We start from the raw sequence: 24,547 nt of genomic DNA, 5'->3' as shown, positions 1-24,547 counted from the left end.
CATGCTCTAGAACTGCACTTCAATGCCCTTGGACTCACAGACCAGATAGCTATGCTCGAGAACTGCACCTCAATCCCCTTGAACTCATGGACCAGATAGTCATACTATAGAACTGCACGTCAATCCCCTTGGACTCATAGACCAGATAGTCATGCTCTAGAACTGCATTTCAATCCCCTTGAACTCATAGACAAGATAGTCATTTTCTAGAACTGCACTTCAATCCACTTGGACTCGATAGACCAGATATTCTTGACCCCAGCGCTGGTAAGCATTCTCCCCATTGGTTGTCCGATCTGCGGAACTCCAATTATTGTTGAACTGAAAATATCTACCGCTATCTCTTGAACCAAAATCAGTTCACGTCAGAAAGTGATGGCAATCAGGGTTCTGTGCATGTTGCCTCCCACCGACTGCACTGTTACTGTGAGTAGGTAATTGTGCACTAATTGTGCATCCGTGTGTACAAGAGATAATTACAGGCCGAGGGCTACTCACAGTGCGTTTCATTGCAGTCAATGGGAGGCAATCGAGAGATATCCAGCATTTTAATCAACATTAAAACAATACATCATGTGACACATTCCTTAATGAGACTAAGCTAATTGGATTATTAATAGGCTGTATAATATAAGGAATAATGCACCACCTAAATATTTTCTTTTTATTTATGGTGTACATTATCCCTTATAATACATGAGTGATACTCAGAGTTCCCTGTATAACTCAGCCTGCAGCCTTGTGCCTTTATATGGGCACAGAACCCCTCAGTGACTGCTAATATCCTTATCATTTACAGTAGGGGGTACATTATCCCTTATAATACATGAGTGATACTCAGAGTTCCCTGTCTAACTCAGCCTGCAGCCTTGTGCCTTTATATGGGCACAGAACCCCTCAGTGACTGCTAATATCCTTATCATTTACAGTAGGGGGTACATTACCCCTTATAATACATGAGTGATACCCAGAGTTCCCTGTATAACTCAGCCTGCAGCCTTGTGCCTTTATATGGGGGGCACAGAACCCCTCAGTGACTGCTAATATCCTTATCATTTACAGTAGGGGGTACATTATCCCTTATAATACATGAGTGATACTCAGAGTTCCCTGTATAACTCAGCCTGCAGCCTTGTGCCTTTATATGGGCACAGAACCCCTCAGTGACTGCTAATATCCTTATCATTTACAGTAGGGGGTACATTATCCCTTATAATACATGAGTGATACTCAGAGTTCCCTGTATAACTCAGCCTGCAGCCTTGTGCCTTTATATGGGGGGCACAGAACCCCTCAGTGACTGCTAATATCCTTATCATTTACAGTAGGGGGTACATTACCCCTTATAATACATGAGTGATACCCAGAGTTCCCTGTATAACTCAGCCTGCAGCCTTGTGCCTTTATATGGGGGGCACAGAACCCCTCAGTGACTGCTAATATCCTTATCATTTACAGTAGGGGGTACATTATCCCTTATAATACATGAGTGATACTCAGAGTTCCCTGTATAACTCAGCCTGCAGCCTTGTGCCTTTATATGGGCACAGAACCCCTCAGTGACTGCTAATATCCTTATCATTTACAGTAGGGGGTACATTATCCCTTATAATACATGAGTGATACTCAGAGTTCCCTGTATAACTCAGCCTGCAGCCTTGTGCCTTTATATGGGCACAGAACCCCTCAGTGACTGCTAATATCCTTATCATTTACAGTAGGGGGTACATTATCCCTTATAATACATGAGTGATACTCAGAGTTCCCTGTATAACTCAGCCTGCAGCCTTGTGCCTTTATATGGGGGGCACAGAACCCCTCAGTGACTGCTAATATCTACTATTCTATTTAAGAAACATGGCAGGCCTTGTTCGTTGGTGCCTATAAATAATTAGCAGTGAGGAATGCTTTCCATAACAAAAGGACGGTGCACCCAGAGCTAAAGAAATAGGAAATACAAGACATGAATAAACAGGGGGCACATATATACACGGGGGATTGGGATGTAGGAGTAATACATTCACATAACTGAATCTATTGTGACCCCTTTGCATGTAGAATGAGGCCAGAGGCAGTCTCCGGTACCCCCCCCCCTCGGGCAGAACAGAAGCCGGTGCGGCCGGCACGCGCGGAGTTAAGGCTTTCAAGGGCAAACTTCCAAACAACCATTCCGCTGGGATTTAAGGAAGCACTTAAATTATTTGTGAGCAAATCTGAAACCGGAGAGCTGCGAAAAGCGCAAATTTAGCAAAAAAAACGCTTAGAAAAGTTTCCCTCGGCCGCTATTAAGATGAATTGCAGCCAATGGCCCAGAAAATTGATTCTAATATTATTAAAGTCAGAAATAAAGACAGTCGCTGTGTAAGTGAGAGAGGTTCCTATCAGAGATGGGGGGGGGGGTGGTGTTAATATTATTGATCGACAGAGCATTTCGCTGTATGTTTGTTTGCTTTCATTAACACCGAGGCCTTTTATTTAACTGGTTATAATGATCAGCCAATCACAGTGTGTTCTGAAGGATGTACATTGGCTACTGTTGGGTCAATGATTACTCTGTAGAATGGGTAAGTGGGCGGAGCTAGATTATACCGTTACCCCCCATACCGGGTTGGACTGGGCCGCCAAAAACCCAGTGGGCCCCACCAGTCCAGACCCGATCCCTGTCGCCCCTCCAGCGCTGGTGTCCTTCCCCAGACAGGGAGGACATCGGGCGGGTAGCAGGGGCCCTGCAAGGGTTAGGGGGCGTGGCAGGGGCCCCATGTGGGCGGTGCAGGGGACGCGGCAGGGGGCCCCTATACACACAGCATGAACCCCTATTTATTCATAACCTAAATTATAAAGGAGGGTCTTTACCCTAATATTATATACACATAAATACTGTATATGTTACACAGTTATTACAATGCAAACTTTAAAGGAGTAGTTCACCTTTAAATTAACTTTTAATATAAAGTAGACTTTTCATTTTTTTATTTTTTGTGTTTTTTTTCAGTTATTTCACTTTTTGTTCAGCAGCTCTCCTTTGTGGAAGTTCAGGAGCTATTCGGTTGCTAGGGTCTTGTTTACCTTAGCGACCAAGCAGTGGGTTAAATGAAAGACTGGAATATGAATAGGAGAGGGGCTGAATAGTAAAATAAGTAATAAAAGGTAACAATATGAATACATTTGTAAGCGCACAGAGCAAGCGTTTTTGGATGTTGGGGTCAGTGACCCTCATTTGAAAGCTGGAAAAAATGTCGAAGTGGAAAGGAAATAGTTTGAAAATGATAAAAAATAAATAATGAAGACCAATTGCAAAGTTGCTAGTAAAAGGACATAACATACTAAATGGTAAACCCACCACCTTTAACAGCAAACGCTTTTGGGGCAATGTAAGTAAAGTAACCCTGTCTAGAAACCCTTAGCAACCAATCAGCAGGTAACATTACTAAAGATGGCCACTTTACAATTATGATCTTTCCTGCGACCATTGGTCCATTTTGTCCTGCCCGATCAACAAGACGGCTGATCTCCGAAGCTTACACGCACCGACAGCTAGCCGAGGTTTCGTCCGATAATATTGGCGTGTGTATGGTCAGCTTTAGGCACCGCTTTGAAAGCAAAGATCTATAGCAATGCGTTGCTATTGGTTATGTAACACTTGTTTGGCTAGGATATGGCAGACCCAGGCTAGTAGGTGGTATAGAGCATGTGTTACATGCGACCTTAATACACAGGAGTGGGCCTCCGCTATCTGGGAGGTATTAATGGAGCTGAGGGTGTAGTTGAACTACAACTAGATAGAGCTTGTGTGGTGCAGATGGAATAATGGACGCCAGAAAGGTTCTTGCTCATGAACTATGGTACAATTTATTGGACAAAGGCACAACTTGATAGTGCAGCAGGGTATACTCACAGACACAGCAGTATAGAATGTGTGATCACCGTGGATAATACAAAGGTGACACTTAGGCACAGAATAACCCACTTGGAGGATGCACAGAGGATTAGTTGACACCTGAGATATAGACCTTTCAGAAGGGAGTGTTCCGGCCGACTGTGGTCCAGGGGAGAGCTCCTAACACTGGTACCTGGCGTCTAATAAAACCGGTCCCTAAAGAACGACTACAGAGCCGGGGTGGACTAAACCCTTTTACAACTCCTGGTTGGGGCTATTAAACTGCCCTTGCTAAATAAGCTGACTACTCTCACCACTTCTAGAGGGTGCTATAAGTAAAACTGTCTGTGCTGGCTAATTCTCATTCACGGGGCCCTGTCCCCGACTTATAAACTGGCAGTTCTCTTTACTGAGACCGTGTGTCTCAGGCCCGATGACATGCAGCCTGAGAGAACAGCAGCCAAAGAGGAAGGCACTTCCTTGTGCCAGACACTATATAGTCTGCACAAGGGGAGTGGTCAACCTGGGCTAAACCTATAGGGGGTAGCCTAATACTGAAATCTGAGTGTAGAGGGCTCTGCCCTATTACAACACAGATAACATAAAGATAGGGGATAACACCATAGGGAGCTTAACCCTATGGGTCCCTACATTCACCCGGGGGAAAATTCCATTCCGACCCGGCAATGGCAAATAACATTAAGTACACTTTTCAAGCAAAAACAGTAGTGCATTGATTTAGTGCAAAAATACAGTACCCATACATCCATTTCTGATACCCTCTCCTGAGGAGTATCTGGTACACTGGATAGCTGTAAAGAAAAGATTAGGCACATACAGCAACTTATTGAATCATATACACTTTGAGTGTCCTGTAGGATCACTCCAGTGCACACATGGGAATTCTCCTGAAATACAGGTTCCCAGGCACCATCTTAGCTGTAACAGAATTTTGATTTAAACAAAATATTAACTGTTTCGTTGCTAGTTACGTTACTGTAAACCATATACAATCATGAGTGTCATAATAGATCACTCAGGCACGTTACTTATAGATCCATGACATACCATCTGACTCTGCAACAGAGGTATGACAGGCACAATACTTAGAATCTTGAGTCACCTTCCTGCCCCTAAACAGTGGTGCTCAGGTACACACTTAGGTATCCTTGATATACCACCTGTAACCTGCAACAGGGATATAATAGATACACTTACACATGAGGACGATCCTGCCTTCACTCAGGGGTCCCCAGGCACATGCTTGGCTGTAAAGAAATTGTTATTGGGCACAATTTAAACTGTAATACATCCCCACCCATAAACTTTATTAAGTCCAGGCCTTCCACCCAAACCCAGTGTTCATGGATGTCTCGACATGCACTTCGTGGTGTGGATTAGGCAATGAAATAGAAGTTGTAGTGGGGTGGGGCGCAGCAGTCTTTTCTTGATCACCCAACTTAAACAAAACTTTACAGTCTCTCCTGAAGGAATGTGGAGAGTTCCAAACTTACAAAAAAAACAAATCCACCACTGTGGATAACTGAAGATGGGGTCACACCCTAGATGCAGCAATACCGGCAGTCCTTAGGAGATGTGCCCAATATGGTGGGTGTTGCCCCTTAACTTTTAGGGGAAACCAAACCCACCTCCCACCCGGGGGAAAATCCCATCAATGAAGGGAAATATACCTGAATCCGGCATGGGGTTTTTCAGTGCATATTGCGTTCGTACTTGGCTTTTGTGACTTCATAAGACACGTAGTAAGCCGGGTGCGGCTTATCAATTCGGCCTCCACTGGGAGGTCTGAGCTAAGTGCGAAATTTCTTTCCTCTTGATACTTTCCACACGACTTTACACCATGTTTTAGGATGGTACGCCCGAACGACCACTCCTGGGCAATATCATAGAGGTAGTCGACATCCCTGTGTCTTCTCTCGGGATCCTTCTTAAAGACTCCTCCCGGTCCCAACTTCTCCCTGCGGACAAGCTCTCCATACAGCCACTCGTCGACATGCTTGGTGACCTCATCATACACCCACTCCGGGGCATATGGCATGTAATAGCCCCATTTTTCATACACCTGGGTATTGATAAGGCGTTGCACTCTTGAAACCGACCTGAATTTTTCAGAATCAGCTCTCCCCGGAGCCACCCAGCAGGACGTATCTTTGCTGAAAGCATACGGTGGTGGCGGTGTACAGGGCCACTCTGGAGGCAAACTCTGCGCCTTCCCTTTAGGAGTGGAATCAGTAGGAGGCATAGTAGATTGAAATTTATACTCCTCCTCTGGTAAGGAGCATTTTGGTAGGGGCCCAAAGTCCATTACAGCCCAATTAGGTCTTGGGTACCTACGCCGGGTAGAGCTACCCAACAGCATACCACTCCCTGTGGATGATACTGTACTCTTTTCCTCCTGGCTCTCAGACTTAGCCCTTCCTCTCCCTCTCATTATCTCCAGTAGCCTTTGTATGGCTGGATCAATAGGGGTATTGGGGTCTGAACGAGCAACAGTAGGTGGTTTAGCTTTCTCAGTTGGTGCTAAGGATATAGCAGCCATACCTGCGCCCAGCTCCCCACTTTCGGAGGAATGTGATGAGGATAATAATATGTCCCCTGAGGTTCCCTCTGAGGTTGGTGTAGGGACCTCGGGTTTCTGGACCGGGGCGGGTACAGGGGTTGCAGGCCTGGTTGAGCCTGGTGAAATGCTGGTACCCTTATCATAGGAAGGTACTTGTGGTTTTACTAGAGGCTCAGTCCAGCAGCGGGTCTTACAGACAGGGCATCTGGCTTCCAGATCCCTCCACGCTTGGGATATTTCAGAATAGCATCCCCCACAATAGGCCTCTACCCATTTGGACCCGTCTTCCTCATAACGCTCCCCAAAAGTACCTAGCCAGGTATACCGCTGCGGGGGAACAATTTCAGGCACATTTTCAAATGCCTCTGGTGTCAGTTGGCGGGGTGTAGATGCATCCGCCATTTTAGCAGATAGTGGTTTAATATCCACAAAATATTTTACACTGCAGCCGCAGCAATGAAATTCAGAGTCCCGCAGTAACTGGGCCCACAGTTCTATAGCAGCCCGCAGACGCCTCCGGGGGTCTATGGTTCAATATAATGCTCCTTACTGCAGCCGCAGCAATGGGAGCAACACTTCCCACTATGTTATCAAACCCAGATCGCAGCCGCGTGTACTAGGTCTCACTGGGGTAAGTGAAAAACGGCAGGTGCCGGTTTATCCGGTTGATATAACAAGCCTGCCGGCTGGATAATAGTAGTGGTCCCACAGCCGTGGAATACTCACAGTCCTCCGGTGTGCTCTAGGCCGCAGCCGCAGGTCCCAGTCGCACCCGGTAGATCTCAGAACCGTAGCAGTCTTTCCGCAGCCGCAGGTCAGATTAGGTATGCTGAGATCAACAGGTATTATTAGTCGTGGAGTTCCGGTCAGATTTTCCAGGCCGCAGCCGCAGGCTCTGGTGAAATCCGGTACCACGCTGCCAGTCGCCAATGGATCCCTCTGCAGCCGCAGTGTCGGGTAGGCAATGCTGGTTTGATTTCTTAGAAAACTGTAGTTGTAGCAGCCGCTTACAAACACAGTCACTCACTAGGGCACAAGAGCTGTTTAGCGCACCTCTCACTCTCTCAAGTGCGAGTCGTAAGATGGCCGCCGTGACGTCAGCTCCTGCCCCCTCCCCGGTGAAGTCTCGTAAACAAGTCACTTCACACGAGATTTCAGTACAAAAGAGCGCCAAAACTAGTAATGATGATTGACAGTGGCGCCAGCCAATGGGAATGCTCGGGGGAACCTTTCAAGCCCGAACCCACGGCCAATTACAAATTAGAATTTACGAGCAGGACTGCAGGCGCCTTTTGCCTATCGCGTCCGGCAGTGCCTGTCAGGGAAATTTAAAGACACACACACAGCGGCTCAGTCCCTCAAGGCTATGGCTCCGGATTAAATAAATTGAATATATCAATATAAAAGCACGTTGGGCGCCAAATGTAACACTTGTTTGGCTAGGATATGGCAGACCCAGGCTAGTAGGTGGTATAGAGCATGTGTTACATGCGACCTTAATACACAGGAGTGGGCCTCCGCTATCTGGGAGGTATTAATGGAGCTGAGGGTGTAGTTGAACTACAACTAGATAGAGCTTGTGTGGTGCAGATGGAATAATGGACGCCAGAAAGGTTCTTGCTCATGAACTATGGTACAATTTATTGGACAAAGGCACAACTTGATAGTGCAGCAGGGTATACTCACAGACACAGCAGTATAGAATGTGTGATCACCGTGGATAATACAAAGGTGACACTTAGGCACAGAATAACCCACTTGGAGGATGCACAGAGGATTAGTTGACACCTGAGATATAGACCTTTCAGAAGGGAGTGTTCCGGCCGACTGTGGTCCAGGGGAGAGCTCCTAACACTGGTACCTGGCGTCTAATAAAACCGGTCCCTAAAGAACGACTACAGAGCCGGGGTGGACTAAACCCTTTTACAACTCCTGGTTGGGGCTATTAAACTGCCCTTGCTAAATAAGCTGACTACTCTCACCACTTCTAGAGGGTGCTATAAGTAAAACTGTCTGTGCTGGCTAATTCTCATTCACGGGGCCCTGTCCCCGACTTATAAACTGGCAGTTCTCTTTACTGAGACCGTGTGTCTCAGGCCCGATGACATGCAGCCTGAGAGAACAGCAGCCAAAGAGGAAGGCACTTCCTTGTGCCAGACACTATATAGTCTGCACAAGGGGAGTGGTCAACCTGGGCTAAACCTATAGGGGGTAGCCTAATACTGAAATCTGAGTGTAGAGGGCTCTGCCCTATTACAACACAGATAACATAAAGATAGGGGATAACACCATAGGGAGCTTAACCCTATGGGTCCCTACAGTTACTAGACCTAGTAAATCATATAACATCTTCCCATAGCCCCTAGGGTAGATATGATCTCAGGGGGGCTTTGGATCTGTTCTTCTTTTGCTACATTAGGCTTCGGGAGAACCAAGGAGCGGTATTTGCCAACACTAGTAGCGAGGGCTTGCTGATTAGCCGCCCCATACATTATTCATGCTCTTCTTACAAGTACTTACATTGAACTCTGGACATCTCTACCGTCAGAATATCTGTTTTTCCTATGAATGTTTAAAAGCTCTGCTTAGCATTCACGGGCCGAGCCAGTGGCTTCCATCATTCATATTATCCGGCACAAAGCTTGGTACAGATACGGCTGCATACGGTATTCCCTCTGCCCCCCCACAAACACACACACAGTTACAATATCCCCCAAACTGCATGAATCACCGTAATTAAAAACAATAAAAAAATATATGAATTTGTTTTTTTTTTCCGTTTCTTTCTCAATCCATAGCTGTTCATAAAAAATGCAACAAATCTATATAAATAACTGAGGGAAAAAAAGCAGACGGCCATGGAATCTGGGAGCTGGATGGAGTCAGCTGACACCTGAAGGCTTCGGGGTGGTCAGAAATTGTCTGCCCAAAGCTAAAATCACTCATTCCCCAGCATATGGTGGGGCCGGGCCAAAGGTCACGTTATGCTCCATTGAAAATTTCATGAGTGTCCAGATGTTAAGGCTACAAAGCCAAGTCTTGTTCTGATGGATTGGGTCCATGACGTGTAAAGGCTGAGAGGGGAAAAAAATAAACTACAGCAGCAAATCAATTTATGACAGGGATAAGTAACAATACAGCTTGCTGGGCAACAGAACTACACATTATAGAGCTGGGAGTTCTATATGCTCTATTCATAAAGTATGGGTACCTAGCTATAGCCTGCTCTGCCTAACCAGCTCAAAAGGTAAGTCTCTATACATATATATTAGGTACCTAGTGCTACCAACCCCTTTTTTTGTAGGGAAATGAGAGCAGGGCAGGCAGTAACCCTTCCAACACTTTCCCCTGTCTCTGCCCCTATATATTAGGTACCTACCTAGTGCTACCAACCCCTTTTTTTGTAGGGAAATGAGAGCAGGGCAGGCAGTAACCCTTCCAACACTTTCCCCTGTCTCTGCCCCTATATATTAGGTACCTACCTAGTGCTACCAACCCCTTTTTTGTAGGGAAATGAGAGCAGGGCAGGCAGTAACCCTTCCAACACTTTCCCCTGTCTCTGCCCCTATATATTAGGTACCTACCTAGTGCTACCAACCCCTTTTTTTGTAGGGAAATGAGAGCAGGGCAGGCAGTAACCCTTCCAACACTTTCCCCTGTCTCTGCCCCTATATATTAGTTACCTACCTAGTGCTACCAACCCCTATTTCTGTAGGGAAATGAGAGCAGGGCTGGCAGTAACCCTTCCAACACTTTCCCCTGTCTCTGTCCCTATATATTAGGTACCTACCTAGTGCTACCAACCCCTATTTCTGTAGGGAAATGAGAGCAGGGCTGGCAGTAACCCTTCCAACACTTTCCCCTGTCTCTGTCCCTATATATTAGGTACCTACCTAGTGCTACCAACCCCTATTTCTGTAGGGAAATGAGAGCAGGGCAGGCAGTAACCCTTCCAACACTTTCCCCTGTCTCTGTCCCTATATATTAGGTACCTACCTAGTGCTACCAACCCCTATTTCTGTAGGGAAATGAGAGCAGAGCAGGCAGTAACCCTTCCAACACTTTCCCCTGTCTCTGCCCCTATATATTAGGTACCTACCTAGTGCTACCAACCCCTATTTCTGTAGGGAAATGAGAGCAGAGCAGGCAGTAACCCTTCCAACACTTTCCCCTGTCTCTGCCCCTATATATTAGGTACCTACCTAGTGCTACCAACCCCTATTTCTGTAGGGAAATGAGAGCAGAGCAGGCAGTAACCCTTCCAACACTTTCCCCTGTCTCTGCCCCTATATATTAGGTACCTACCTAGTGCTACCAACCCTTATTTCTGTAGGGAAATGAGAGCAGGGCAGGCAGTAACCCTTCCAACACTTTCCCCTGTCTCTGCCCCTATATATTAGGTACCTACCTAGTGCTACTAACCCCTATTTCTGTAGGGAAATGAGAGCAGGGCAGGCAGTAACCCATCCAACATTTTCCCCCTTGTGTCTGTCCCTAGAAAACTGAAATAAAAATCATTGGACAGAGGGGAGACGGTGCCAATGTGTTAGGCGAATGTGTTGCCACGTGCCAGTATAACATTCCATGTGATTGCAGGATCCCATTATATAAGGCAGGAATGTGCTCAATCGGATGTACGAGTGCCACAAGATCAATATTAGACTTTAAATAAACAGGGTAATATTGGATGACTGGGCCCCAGTTTATGTAACCAGGGAACGGCATGAGTGGATCAGACTACTAAGAGCGACTTGTACAAAGCAACTGTTGCATAAGCCGCTGTAATTAATGAGGCCCAAATAAATACTTTCTTTATTAAAAACCTCCTTTTTGGCAGTAGCGTTAATCTGAGCTATGTTTGTTCTTAAGGAGCATTAATATCCAACGCCATGGTGATTTCTGTCATTTGGGGAAGGGGAGAGACTTCTGGGGTGTCTTTTATTTACCAGGAAAATGGTTATCAGTCTCCTACAAGGCCATATTCTTGTCCTGCCCTAACAGGAGGGGGGCTGCCATATAAAAGTTTATTTGCCAGAAACAGGAACAGACTGAATGGAACAGGAATGAGCAGATGTGACAGTGACTTTTTATGGTTGTTTTGTCACCAATGACCTGTTTTATAACTAATTTCCTCTGGCTGTCCTTATGTACTTACCGCGCCCACTCACAGGGCAATAATCTGTTTGTATGTGTCACAAGGTAAAAAGCACCTAGATATGGGGAACCCTTCCTATTAACTACCTGTTACAGGCCCCTCCCACTTACCCATCATTCTGTGTGTGTGTGTCACATGGTATAAGTGAATCAGTGATGGGCAACCCACCTAGATTTGAGGAACCCCTCATTATAAACTACTTATTACAGGCCCCTCCCACTTACCCATCATTCTATGTGTGTGTGTCACATGGTATAAGTGAATCAGTGATGAGCAACCCACCTAGATATGAGGAGCCCCTCATACAAACTACTTGTTACAGGCCCCTCCCACTTACCCATCATTCTATGTGTGTGTGTCACATGGTATAAGTGAATCAGTGATGAGCAACACACCTAGATATGAGGAGCCGCTCATACAAACTACCTGTTACAGGCCCCTCCCACTTACCCATCATTCTATGTGTATGTGTCACATGGTATAAGTGAATCAGTGATGGGCAACCCACCTAGATTTGCGGAACCCCTCATTATAAACTACTTATTACAGGCCCCTCCCACTTACCCATCATTCTATGTGTATGTGTCACATGGTATAAGTGAATCAGTGATGGGCAACCCACCTAGATATGAGGAGCCCCTCATACAAACTACTTCATACCAGGGTTGCCAGATTTATTCTTCCAAACCAGCCCAAAACTAGCCAAAAGCCAAAAAGTAGGCCAAATATAGCCCAATATGTGCAATGAAAAAAAAATTCTAAAAAAATAAAAGTATATATGGGAAAACATGCCTTTTAAAGCGTATAATCACTACCCAGTTACTGGGATGGCTGATAATTCCCTCTGTGCCCAGTCCAGCTGGGAAGTCACTACAGAAATGGATTCAGAATGTTGTATTAACCCCAGACATGATATACATATGGGAACTACAACTCTCAGCAGCCCCAATCCTGAGAGTTATAGCTAAAGGACCAACTGCCCCCACATCCCAGTAGAAAGTAACGGTACAATCACATTCCCTATAGAGCAGGGAGCAGGGGGTAGAACTGCCCCACATCCCAGTAGAAAGTAACAGTACAATCACATACCCTATAGAGCAGGGGGTAGAACTGCCCCACATCCCAGTAGAAAGTAACAGTACAATCACATACCCTATAGAGCAGGGGGTAGAACTGCCCCACATCCCAGTAGAAAGTAACAGTACAATCACATACCCTATAGAGCAGGGAGCAGGGGGTAGAACTGCCCCACATCCCAGTAGAAAGTAACAGTACAATCACATACCCTATAGAGCAGGGGGTAGAACTGCCCCACATCCCAGTAGAAAGTAACAGTACAATCACATACCCTATAGAGCAGGGAGCAGGGGGTAGAACTGCCCCACATCCCAGTAGAAAGTAACAGTACAATTACATACCCTATAGAGCAGGGAGCAGGGGGTAGAACTGCCCCACATCCCAGTAGAAAGTAACAGTACAATCACATACCCTATAGAGCAGGGGGTAGAACTGCCCCACATCCCAGTAGAAAGTAACAGTACAATCACATACCCTATAGAGCAGGGGGTAGAACTGCCCCACATCCCAGTAGAAAGTAACAGTACAATCACATACCCTATAGAGCAGGGGGTAGAACTGCCCCACATCCCAGTAGAAAGTAACAGTACAGTCACATACCCTATAGAGCAGGGAGCAGGGGGTAGAACTGCCCCACATCCCAGCAGAAAGTAACAGTACAATCACATACCCTATAGAGCAGGGAGCAGGTTGTAGGGCAGACAGGTTGAGCCTAAAAGAGCAAAAAGGAATCCAAACGGAGCCTCTGTCTATACTGTCCAATTGCATGATGGGTATTGTAGTTTTATATTAATCCTAGCTGTAGGCTAATTGTTAGATACAAACTACATTACCCAGCATGCAGTGGAACAGGCACACTAGGGGGAAAAACTTTGGCTAGTTTCCAAACTTCAAACCCGCCAAGGCTCCAAAAAATAACCCAAAACTGTACCTTGGCAGGTTTGTACTTTGGAAACCCACCAGGGCTTTAAATTAGTAGCCCAATTTGGCGGGAAAACCGCCAACCTTTCACAGGGGTCGCCTAAGACCATTGGAAAACACATATTTCCGAAGGTCTTGGGGATAATTTTATGGTTGGGGAGTCAGTACAACATGAGGAACTGTATTAAAGGGTCGCGGCATTAGGAAGGTTGAGAACCACTGGTATAAGTGAATCAGTGATGGGAAAGACAGATATGAGGAGCCCCTCATTATAAACTACCTGTTACAGGCCCCTCCCACTTACCCATCATTCTGTGTGTGTGTCACATGGTATAAGTGAATCAGTGATGGGCAACCCACCCGCCTCCGTGATACCTGCAGTGAATCCTCAGGATACCAGGAAGCCTTTCTCTCCCCCAGCATTTCAAGCTCAGTGAGGCTTAAAGCTATCAGACTGCCCCCTGTATCTGCCCTTGCCCCCACAGAATATATTCCCCTTCCACTGCCACCGGGAGTTGGTGAGACCTTACAGTTACCCACCCCGGGGTGCTACAATCTGGTGTTGCAACACATAACTCTGCTTACACCCCCTTCATACAAAAAGTTACCCTTGGCACCCCCATAGTGTGCACACTCAGTGTTTTTAAAGTGACTGGACATCTTTTACACAAAGGGGAATATTCATATATTATATGTGTTAAGTCGAAACTGTTATTCATTGTTGTCATTTCATTGCTGGCATATATATTACAATTTATTTCATATCTATCAATTGTGTGGTTTATTGTCTATTACATTTGGTATATTAATCACTGCTGTTGCAGTTCCCAGGGAGTTGTTGCCCACTAGTACATGGTTTAGATTTACAGTTGGGAGGGGGAGCAGGTCCCTTGGCAGTTTAGTATTTGGCCAGGGGGTGTCTGGATTCCCCTAGTTTATACAAAGTACTTGGCCTCTTTTGGTTCCCCTGTTTGTTGGAGGTGGTGTGTGCCAAAGGGCCTGGAACAGAGGTAGGTTCCAGTAGGTGAAGTGCCAGGAAAGGTCTGTAACAGCTTATTCTAGGAGTGAGGACAGGATCAGGGTAGTTAGTAGAGCAGCCAGAGGCTCCAACAAGGAGGCCAGTTAGATTAGTACCCTATGGTGTCTGTGCTGCCAGTCAGGTCTGGACTGGCAATCTGTGGGTTCTGGCAAATGCCAGAGGGGCTGCTGTAAGATGCCACTTTTTAGTGGGCTGGTGGGGGGCTGTTTGGACCTCTGTGTACTGGAAATGCCAGGGCCTATTTTGAAGCCCAGTCCAGACTTGCTACCAGTATAGGGACTCAAGTGGCCAGGCTCAGGAATAGAGAGATCCTAGGAGTGTGGGAACACTGTGAGCTACGCCTAGCACTGGGGATTGTGTCACCAAAGCAATGAGCACTACCTCTGGGAGTTACAAACACTATGTAACTATATTTATTATAGTGTGTAAGCCAATATCACCAGTGATGTTGCCCATAGCAACCAATCAGATGTTTTCTAGCTTCTCTAGAAGCTCTGTGTTCTCTAACTTGTATGTGACCGTTCAACTCTAATTGGTGATTGGTTGCTATGGGCAACATCACCGGTGATGTTGACTTACACACTATAATAAATATGCCCCCAAGCCTCTATTTGGGTTGGATAACATCTGATGGGAGAAAGTACTGGAAGCTCATACTGATTTGATATTGTACCATCTGAATCAGCACCCAACCTCTGCCCAATAAAGAGAAAGATTTGTTTCTGTTGGGACACAGTGTGATTAATCCTTCCTCCAACAGTACCGTGAGGGCCCAACTGAGAAAAGAGTCACGTGTCACGTGTGCCCTACTGGGAGTTGCTGGAAGCTGAGACCAATTTCATAGGGTCTGAGGTAATCTATTTGGGTTAACTGAGATCTTAGGTACCCCCATGCTCCAAAACCTCTTACACCTGATATAAATAATCAAAAATACCTATAACCTATTGCAGTGAGTGGTATGTGTCTAAAGCCATATTTGGTTGGGCAGTTTGGCTGATTCGGATTATACTGCCCGACTGTTTCCTGTTGGGGGTAGGTTTCCACAGATGTCATGGTTAAAAAAATGTATTCTGCAGATCAACTATGTCCATGATGGTGGGTGCATCAACAGATGAGGGAGTGGAGAATAGCTGAGCTGCGGTATGAATGGAATATTGGTGGCCATGCATGTGTAGAACCATTTGGCCACTATAAGTCCATTCTGCCAAGGACCAGAGTATTACCAACTTAATTCTGGAGGCCCATGGCAATTAGAAAGGTTTACCTGCTTCCAAGGATACCAAAAGTTCTACAGGTGGGTCTATTTATTAGCAGGGTTTCTAATCTTTCCAATCAACAACTACCCTAGATTACTGCAGGAGGTACAAGGAACTCTTGTCCAATCACAGTGCACAATAAGCACCCAAGGTCCTGCTAGTAGTGGGGCTTTTGTGTGGCCATCTATAGGTCATCAGGCAACTCAGGAATGCCAGGACCATGTACATTTGTATTTTCTGTAGCCCCCATTCTGGTAGCTGCTCAGAGAAACAGGGAAACAGGCAGGAGGGCATAGGTGGGAAGAAAGGGAAAGTGAAAAATATTGGAGGAAAATGAAAATTACAAGAGGTGACAGAAGAAGAAATCAAACCTGGGAAGAGGAACAAATGGAGAGGGGCTCATATAAATAGAAGGTGGGAATAAAGGCAGGAGGAGAGGAGATTTGTTGGAGGGGAGGCAAATAAGGGGAAAAATACAAAAGGGGGATAAAATGCAGGAGAAAAAGGCAGAAGAGGAGAGAAGGGGGCACACAAGAAGAAGAAGAGAAGAAGGAAAGATAAATGAGAATAGCAGGATGGGCCCCCCTACTCCCCATGCCCCCCAGGGCTTTTCTCTTTATAAGGATTGTATTATTTTTTCTATAAAACAAGCTCTTCAAAATCTGAGCCTTTTTGCTAAAATATACAATAAACAGGTGGAAAATCATCTGCTTTGTGACCAGTTTTAGGCTGTTAACCCCCCCATCTGCAAATCCACCTGTGGCTCCCGGGCCGTTCCTGCCCAAATCCTATTTCATATGGAATGGTGCCCTATTTTGGGTCCCACTTGCCAGCCCTCCATTCATCCTAGGTGTAAAGCTATTAAACAGCAACCCCCTAATCTCGCCGTGTATTGCAATTTGCCGCAAATAAATCCATTCAAGCACTCGCCCTAATGATGAGGTACAGTAATACCGAGGGCAAAGCACTTCTCCAGCCGGTTGGAAAAACAAAGCTCTCGAAGCGACTGTCAGCGACTTGCTTTGCCTTTATTAAAGCTAATCAGCAGGGAGCAGCGCACTTCCCAGGCACCGACGCTCATTCCTTAGTAATAAGGCAATTTTTATACTGAGGGAGAAGGTAGTGGTGCAATAGGCGGAGAGTTGCACTGCGAGTTGGTTGCATCATTTCATTGGCTGGAAAGATGTCTTATTATGCAGCCAACTGAAAATAATAAAAGTACAGGGGGGGGGATTAATTTGGGGGTAGGGAGTCAACACTCAGTAAAACCATAAAGCCGACCCAATCATAGGCTGTGCCAAAATCTCTGCAGCCTCACATTTATCAACATGAGGTTTCCAGTTGTTGCAGAACTGCAACTTGACTGTCTTGATCCTTATGAGGGAAGATGCTGGGAGTTGTAGCCCTGCAAGATCTCTGGATCCAAAGTGAACTAACACGCTGCTGCATTCTCTGTTGCAGTAAATGCACTTGGACTGGGGCTACAGAGGTTTCAGTGCACTAAGTGTATCATGTGTGCGCCCCATACTCATGTCTGTGAGTGTGCACTCCCCAGAGTACTGCCTATGTCAGATATATAAAACTTGCTTTCCAATGCACCAGCTGTTCCCTCCATAGAGCAGAAGAGGGGGATTTTGGGGCAGGAGGAACAGCACAGCTGGGCAGACATTGAGATGAAAGGGAAGCCATGCATTAGTGCTACCCGCATGTGGGATACTGACACCGATAACTGCCACAGGGGAGGCTGAAATGGGAGACGGGGCAGAAGGATGAATACGATGAGAGACTGGAGCAGAAAGGGGATCAGTGAGGCTGCGAAGGTGAAAGAGAGAGATAAGGATCTCCAGCTGAGAGATTAAAGGGGAAGCAATGGGAGGGCTAAAGCCCTGGCGAGTTTCAGAGAGCGACCATGCTTGCCTTGGAACATGTCATTTCTATTATAAAGGGATATTATTATTATTAGTATTATTATTATGCATTATGCATGATTTTATGTTTTTCTCAGGCAACATTGGGGCCAGACAGCTGGTGGGGGGTACAGGAGATGAACTGGGGGGCCAGGGGGGGCAACAGATAGTAGCATAATATATGCAGTATTAACTCTATATTACCCATGGCACTGCTAGACATGTGTGTGCCCCTCATAGTGGGCATGGTTACATGGCTAGTCAGGCTGGAGGATGGCTTCTTCCCTTTGGGTTCACCATTAGCCAGACATACCTTTGGTGACATGGGGGACACTGTCTGGATGGGGAATAAAATAAATGCAATAGCTTCTTGCACACAGTCTATTGTGTCCCCCCCCCCCCCCCCACATTCGCTTCAATAGCACTGTTTGTAAAATACAAAAGGCAGAGCAATGAGGCTGTCCTGCTGCCGTACCCCCAGTTCTACAGACGAGCCAGCCCCTGCACACAGCATTAGCCCAGGATACAGTAAGTGCCCATACACTCCCAGTCCCACAGCCCTGCAGGCAATATTTAGGAGCCCCCAATACAGTGACAGAATTAACCACATTTTATCCAACTCCCCCCCACAAAAAAGCCATAAAGCCAGCTTTATCTGAACTCACCCCCCCTGCTTGGTGCTAACTATACCCCAATGTAGCCCTGCCGCACAGACAGCACCCCCTCACTGTGCCAGCCCTGCCCAGCTCTAGTACTCTTGTACCATAGACAATTTGCCAGACTTGCACCACCGATACCATTCCTTGTTTTGTGCAGGTACAAATTAACCCTCTTTTTGCCACAACTTCTGTGCTGGTACCCTCTCAGCCTCCCATTAACACTGTGCCAGCCAAATGATTCCTTAGTATGGTGCAAGAGAGGGTATAGGAGGTAAATTCCACAATCTTGGGCACTAGCAAGACCCTGTGTGTGTCACCCCACTTTGCCCACCGTGCCCCTAACCCCCACACCGTGCCCCTAACCCCCACAGACAATAAAGTGCAAATGTGCTTGCCAACATTAGAATGGTGCCAGATTGCATCTGTACATAATTACTCCTCTCCTGCCGAATGCCAGTGTGCCATGTGTGACTGTATATGTAGCCAGCATCTATGCCCACATGAACACCCTGTCTGTGCCAGCTTCTCCCTGCACCACCTTATTCCCATGCCTCTGTTTCTCATAATGATCCTATAACACCTAACAGTCTATTCTTCAACTTTCAGCACTTATTGCCCCAGGGTACATTGTGCCCTTACTGTTGGGTGCCCATGGTATTTAGGGGGCTAATGTTGCCAAGATATCAGTGTCTGTGTGCAACAATCTATGTAACATGTGAACATATCAGATTCATTTCCCACGCACCCTGTGCCAATGTAGCATTGCCAGCTTGTGCCACACATTACCCAGGACGGCAAGTGCACAACCGGTACATGTTCACCCACCTTGCTACCTGTTCACCAGTATAATACCAGTATGTGCCACAGTGTGCCAGTATAGTATCAGTTTATATACACACACACACGTTCGCAGTACCCAGTGCCAATATAATACCAGGAGAATGCCAGCCTGTGCCACACACTCCCCAGCATGTGTGTGTATTTTGCAACAAAATCCAAGCACAGCATGTACTGTATATATATATATATATATATATAATGTGTATATATGGAGGGAACCCAGTGCCAGTATAATGCCAGTGTGTGCCACAGCTCCTATATAGTACATAACACTGCCCCACACAGAACCCAATTACAGACAGCAGCATGCCTATATATATATATATACACCACAAATGCCCCCAGCCAAGTGCCACTTTATACCCCCAGTAGCTCTCAATGCCACACATTGCCCAATTAAATGCATGTAATCAGACTTTGCTCAGGGCAATGCCAGGTAGGTACCCTGCGACTTACCGCAGACCAGCAGCAGCAGGACGCAAGCGAGCAGTCTAAGCGCTTTCATGGCGACTATTCCCCGGTGGCAGAAGGCAATACGGGAGAGGCTGAGGTTCTAGCTCCTGGGTTCGGTGAGCCCAATCTCCCTGCAGGTGTGTGACACTCTCAGCTTGGTTCCGTGGGTTATACACATCCCCCTTTGGATCAGAGCTCGGAGCCTCCAAATCCGACAGGATCAGCTGAAGTTTGATCGCTCCCAAGCGCTCCCCCCTCCGAGCTGCAAACTTCAGCCCCAGATTGCGCTGCCCCTGCCCCTTGCTGGCAAGTTTAGAGGGTTTTCCTGGGCAAATACGGGGCTGTCAGGAGCTGGGGACATCCATGGGTTAAACACAAGAGCGGCCCCCACTTTGCGCCCTGAGTTTGGCTCCCGGATTGGGCAAGTAGGTGAGTGGGGTCCCCTGATGAGAATGTGGAAATATGAGAAATGGGGGTGCTGCCCTGTATAATGGTGGTATATAGAGTAAAGGGGCTCCAGGTATAAGGGGGGTGCAGTTGTATCCTGGGGGTCTGCAGGAGTTTAAATCCCATGCAATCCAGCGAATGATGCTGCTGCTGCTTCCCCAGTGCAGCCAGAGAGACTGTAGGATGCTGGGAGGCTGAGCATTGCCTTCCCCCTCAGCTCTGTGCCTTCCCCTGTCTCAGCTCCCTGCCTTCCCCTGTCTCAGCTCTGTTTCTTCCCCTGTCTCAGGTCTGTTCCTTCCCCTGTCTCAGGTCTGTTCCTTCCCCTGTCTCAGCTCTGTTCCTTCCCCTGTCTCAGCTCTGTTCCTTCCCCTGTCTCAGCTCTGTTCCTTCCCCTGTCTCAGCTCTCTGCCTTTACTCCTACAGCAAGAGCAGGTCCCTACTGCCTGGCACAGCACCCAGCCCTGGGGGTCTCTCTCTTAAAGGGACAGCAGCCACACACCCATCCTTGGGAGAAGAGAGTATCCCCCCATCAGTGCAGGACAGATACACATATGTGCCCTCTCTTCTCCTGTGTGTCAGTAGGTACCACACACACACACACATACATACACAGGGCTGCATGGGGGCTGCATCAAAGAAATAGATGGGTAGAGCCGGGCACCCTAACTGCTCTGTGGGTAGGAAGGCAGAGGAACATGTGTCTGGCACAGGTGCCACTTTGTTATTGTCAATTCTGTGCCTAAGCTGGTTGTTGTGTGAAAATGCAGAAATGCACCACTATCTCTATCTACAGTTAGTATTAGTGGTTGTATATATAGTTTATGTATGTGAGTGTATAGATTGGTAAGTATAGGCTGTGGGTGCTGGGTTTACTTGGATGGGTTGAACTTGATGGACTCTTTTTTTCAACCCTATGTAACTATGTAACTATACAGTATATAGTGAATAAAGTACCACATATCAGGGTCAGACTGGGGGGGTGCAGGGCCCACCGGGGCTTCTGGTTCAGGGGCCCCTGCACTCCCGAACACCCTCCGACCCCCTCCCTCAAGCGTCCCTAAAAGAAACTTACCTGCATCGCGTCGGGGAAGGGAGAAGGCGGATCGCGGGAGCGCACTGGGGATATCGGATCTGGGCCACCGGGGCCCACCGAGATTTTTTCCGGTATCCCAGCGGCCCAGTCCGACGCTGCCCCCGATTGTAAAATATAAGGATATTATAAGTCACCTAGGAGTTCCCTATAATATATAGTGAATAAAGTGCCCCCTATTGTAACATATAGGGATATTATAAGCCCCCGAGGAGTTCCTTATAATATATAGTGAATAAAGTACCCCCTATTGTAACATATAGGGATATTATAAGCCCCCGAGGAGTTCCTTATAATATATAGTGAATAAAGTGCCCCCCCTATTGTAACATATAGGGATATTATAAGCCCCCGAGGAGTTCCTTATAATATATAGTGAATAAAGTGCCCCCTATTGTAACATATAGGGATATTATAAGTCCCCGAGGAGTTCCTTATAATATATAGTGAATAAAGTGCCCCTATTGTAACATATAGGGATATTATAAGTCCCCGAGGAGTTCCTATAATATATAGTGAATAAAGTGCCCCCTATTGTAACCATATAGGGGATATTATAAGCCCCCGAGGAGTTCCTTATAATATATAGTGAATAAAGTGCCCCCTATTGTAACATATAGGGATATTATAAGCCCCCGAGGAGTTCCTTTATAATATATAGTGAATAAAGTGCCCCCTATTGTAACATATAGGGATATTATAAGCCCCCGAGGAGTTCCTTATAATATATAGTGAATTAAAGTACCCCCTATTGTAACATATAGGGATATTATAAGCCCCCGAGGAGTTCCTTATAATAAACAGTGATAAAGTACCCCATATTGTAACATATAGGGATATTATAAGCCCCCGAGGAGTTCCTTATAATATACAGTGAATAAAGTGCCCCGTATTGTAACATATAGGGATATTATAAGCCCCGAGGAGTTCCTTATAATATACAGTGAATAAAGTACCCCCCTATTGTAACATATAGGGATATTATAAGCCCCCGAGGAGTTCCTTATAATATATAGTGAATAAAGTACCCCCTATTGCTAACATATAGGGATATTATAAGCCCCCGAGGAGTTTCCTTATAATATATAGTGAATAAAGTGCCCCCTATTGTAACATATAGGGATATTATAAGCCCCCGAGGAGTTCCTTATATATATAGTGAATAAAGTACCCCTATTGTAACATATAGGGATATTATAAGCCCCCGAGGAGTTCCTTATAATATATAGTGAATAAAGTACCCCCTATTGTAACATATAGGGATATTATAAGCCCCGAGGAGTTCCTTATAATATATAGTGAATAAGTGCCCCCTATTGTAACATATAGGGATATTATAAGCCCCGGGAGTTCCTTATAATATATAGTGAATAAAGTACCCCCTATTGTAACATATAGGGATATTATAAGCCCCCGAGGAGTTCCTTATAATATATAGTGAATAAAGTACCCCCTATTGTAACATATAGGGATATTATAAGCCCCCGAGGAGTTCCTTATAATATATAGTGAATAAAGTACCCCCCTATTGTAAAAATCACAGAGGAGTTCCATGACCATATAAAGGTACCAGGCCAAAGGCCTAGTGCTTTCATACAGTTCATGGAACTCCTCGGTGACTTCTAATATCCCCATATTTTACAACAGGGGGTACTTTATTTATTATAATATACAAGTTTTAGTGAGTCATGTGACAGAAATAACATCATTAAGCTCCGATAATAATCTTCTGCCCCAGGGGCACCCCACATCCCACTCCCACTACGGTCCTATCACGTGTCTTTGTTACATATTCTGAATATACTGTATATCATCGGATGGCAAGCCTGTAGTCCTGTAGCTCTCCCACCTACATTGCTGGGGGCCCCATTCTGCCTGACGTTGGCCCATGCATGGGTCCATAAAAATTCCCGGATCAGTCACTCCAGACCACAAATGTTTTCGCAAAAATTCTCCCATTGGCAAAGTACGGAAATTCCACTTGAATCCATGCCTGGCGAAAAAATTCACTCATCACTAGACGAGCAACTTGCATCTAGACTGTCAATCATATATTGCCTGCCCCGCCTCTATGCCGGAGGCATAGAGGTGGGGCAGGCAATATATATGATTGTCAGCTCAGATTTTTTATTACAGTTACTTTCATTTTCCATTCAGCACTTCCTAGATATCACCTAGATGGTAAATGCATAAGATTTTGGGGTGATACAAAGCTTTGCCTTATTAATTTCACAAAATGGCGCCGGCCTGCTGGCTGTAATTATAAATTCCAACCCTGAAGGCAGAAAAAAATGAAATAGTTTATAAAGTGTAAGTAAAGTTTACTTTGCTCAACTAACAAAGGATTTGGAATTATTTTTTAGGGTGACAGGTCCCTTTTAAACCACTGCCTGGTTGCTAGGGCTAGGGGGACCCTAGGAACCAAATGCCGGTATGGACGCTAAAGGGTGTTCCTTAAACAAAGGAAACATTATATATAATGAGACCTGGCAACAGTTATAGCTTTGCCCCTGTGTATAGAGATAGCGCTGCAATTAGCAGTATCTGTCCTACAGCCAATATCTATTGATTGTGTGACCCCCCAGCCCCACTGGCTGTCAGGCGGTTATATAGAGGCACGGCCCCCCAGCCCCACTGGCTGTCAGGCGGTTATATAGAGGCACGGCCCCCCAGCCCCACTGTATATTCCATTCTATCGGGCAGAGCGGTTATAGAGAGGCCCCCCAGCCCCACTGTATATTCCATTCTATCAGGCAGAGCGGTTATAGAGAGGCCCCCCAGCCCCACTGTATATTCCATTCTATCGGGCAGAGCGGTTATAGAGAGGCCCCCCAGCCCCACTGTATATTCCATTCTATCGGGCAGAGCGGTTATAGAGAGGACCCCCCAGCCCCACTGTATATTCCATTCTATCGGGCAGAGCGGTTATAGAGAGGCCCCCCAGCCCCACTGTATATTCCATTCTATCGGGCAGAGCGGTTATAGAGAGGCCCCCCAGCCCCACTGTATATTCCATTCTATCGGCAGAGCGGTTATAGAGAGGCCCCCCAGCCCCACTGTATATTCCATTCTATCGGGCAGAGCGGTTATAGAGAGGCCCCCAGCCCCACTGTATATTCCATTCTATCGGGCAGAGCGGTTATAGAGAGGCCCCCCAGCCCCACTGTATATTCCATTCTATCGGCAGAGCGGTTAAAGAGAGGCCCCCAGCCCCACTGTATATTCCATTCTATCGGGCAGAGCGG

General features: G+C 46.3%; 1 protein-coding gene across 1 annotated transcript in view; it reads right to left on the bottom strand.

Annotated features, from left to right (window-relative positions):
- Window positions 1-20,686, bottom strand: part of gfra4 (GDNF family receptor alpha 4) — a 223,610-nt gene extending 202,924 nt beyond the window's left edge. Inside the window, exon 1 of the mRNA XM_002936367.4 lies at window positions 19,769-20,686. Within this exon, the coding sequence (XP_002936413.1) occupies window positions 19,769-19,817 (49 nt within the window). The 5' untranslated portion in view covers window positions 19,818-20,686. The remainder of the gene's footprint in view (window positions 1-19,768) is intronic.
- Window positions 20,687-24,547: the final 3,861 nt, after the last annotated feature.

Source organism: Xenopus tropicalis, chromosome 1 (assembly GCF_000004195.4).
Source record: "Xenopus tropicalis strain Nigerian chromosome 1, UCB_Xtro_10.0, whole genome shotgun sequence".
Lineage (NCBI taxonomy): Eukaryota > Metazoa > Chordata > Amphibia > Anura > Pipidae > Xenopus > Xenopus tropicalis.
Note: the sequence above shows the minus strand (reverse complement) of the source record. Positions and strands in the feature narration are given on the sequence as shown.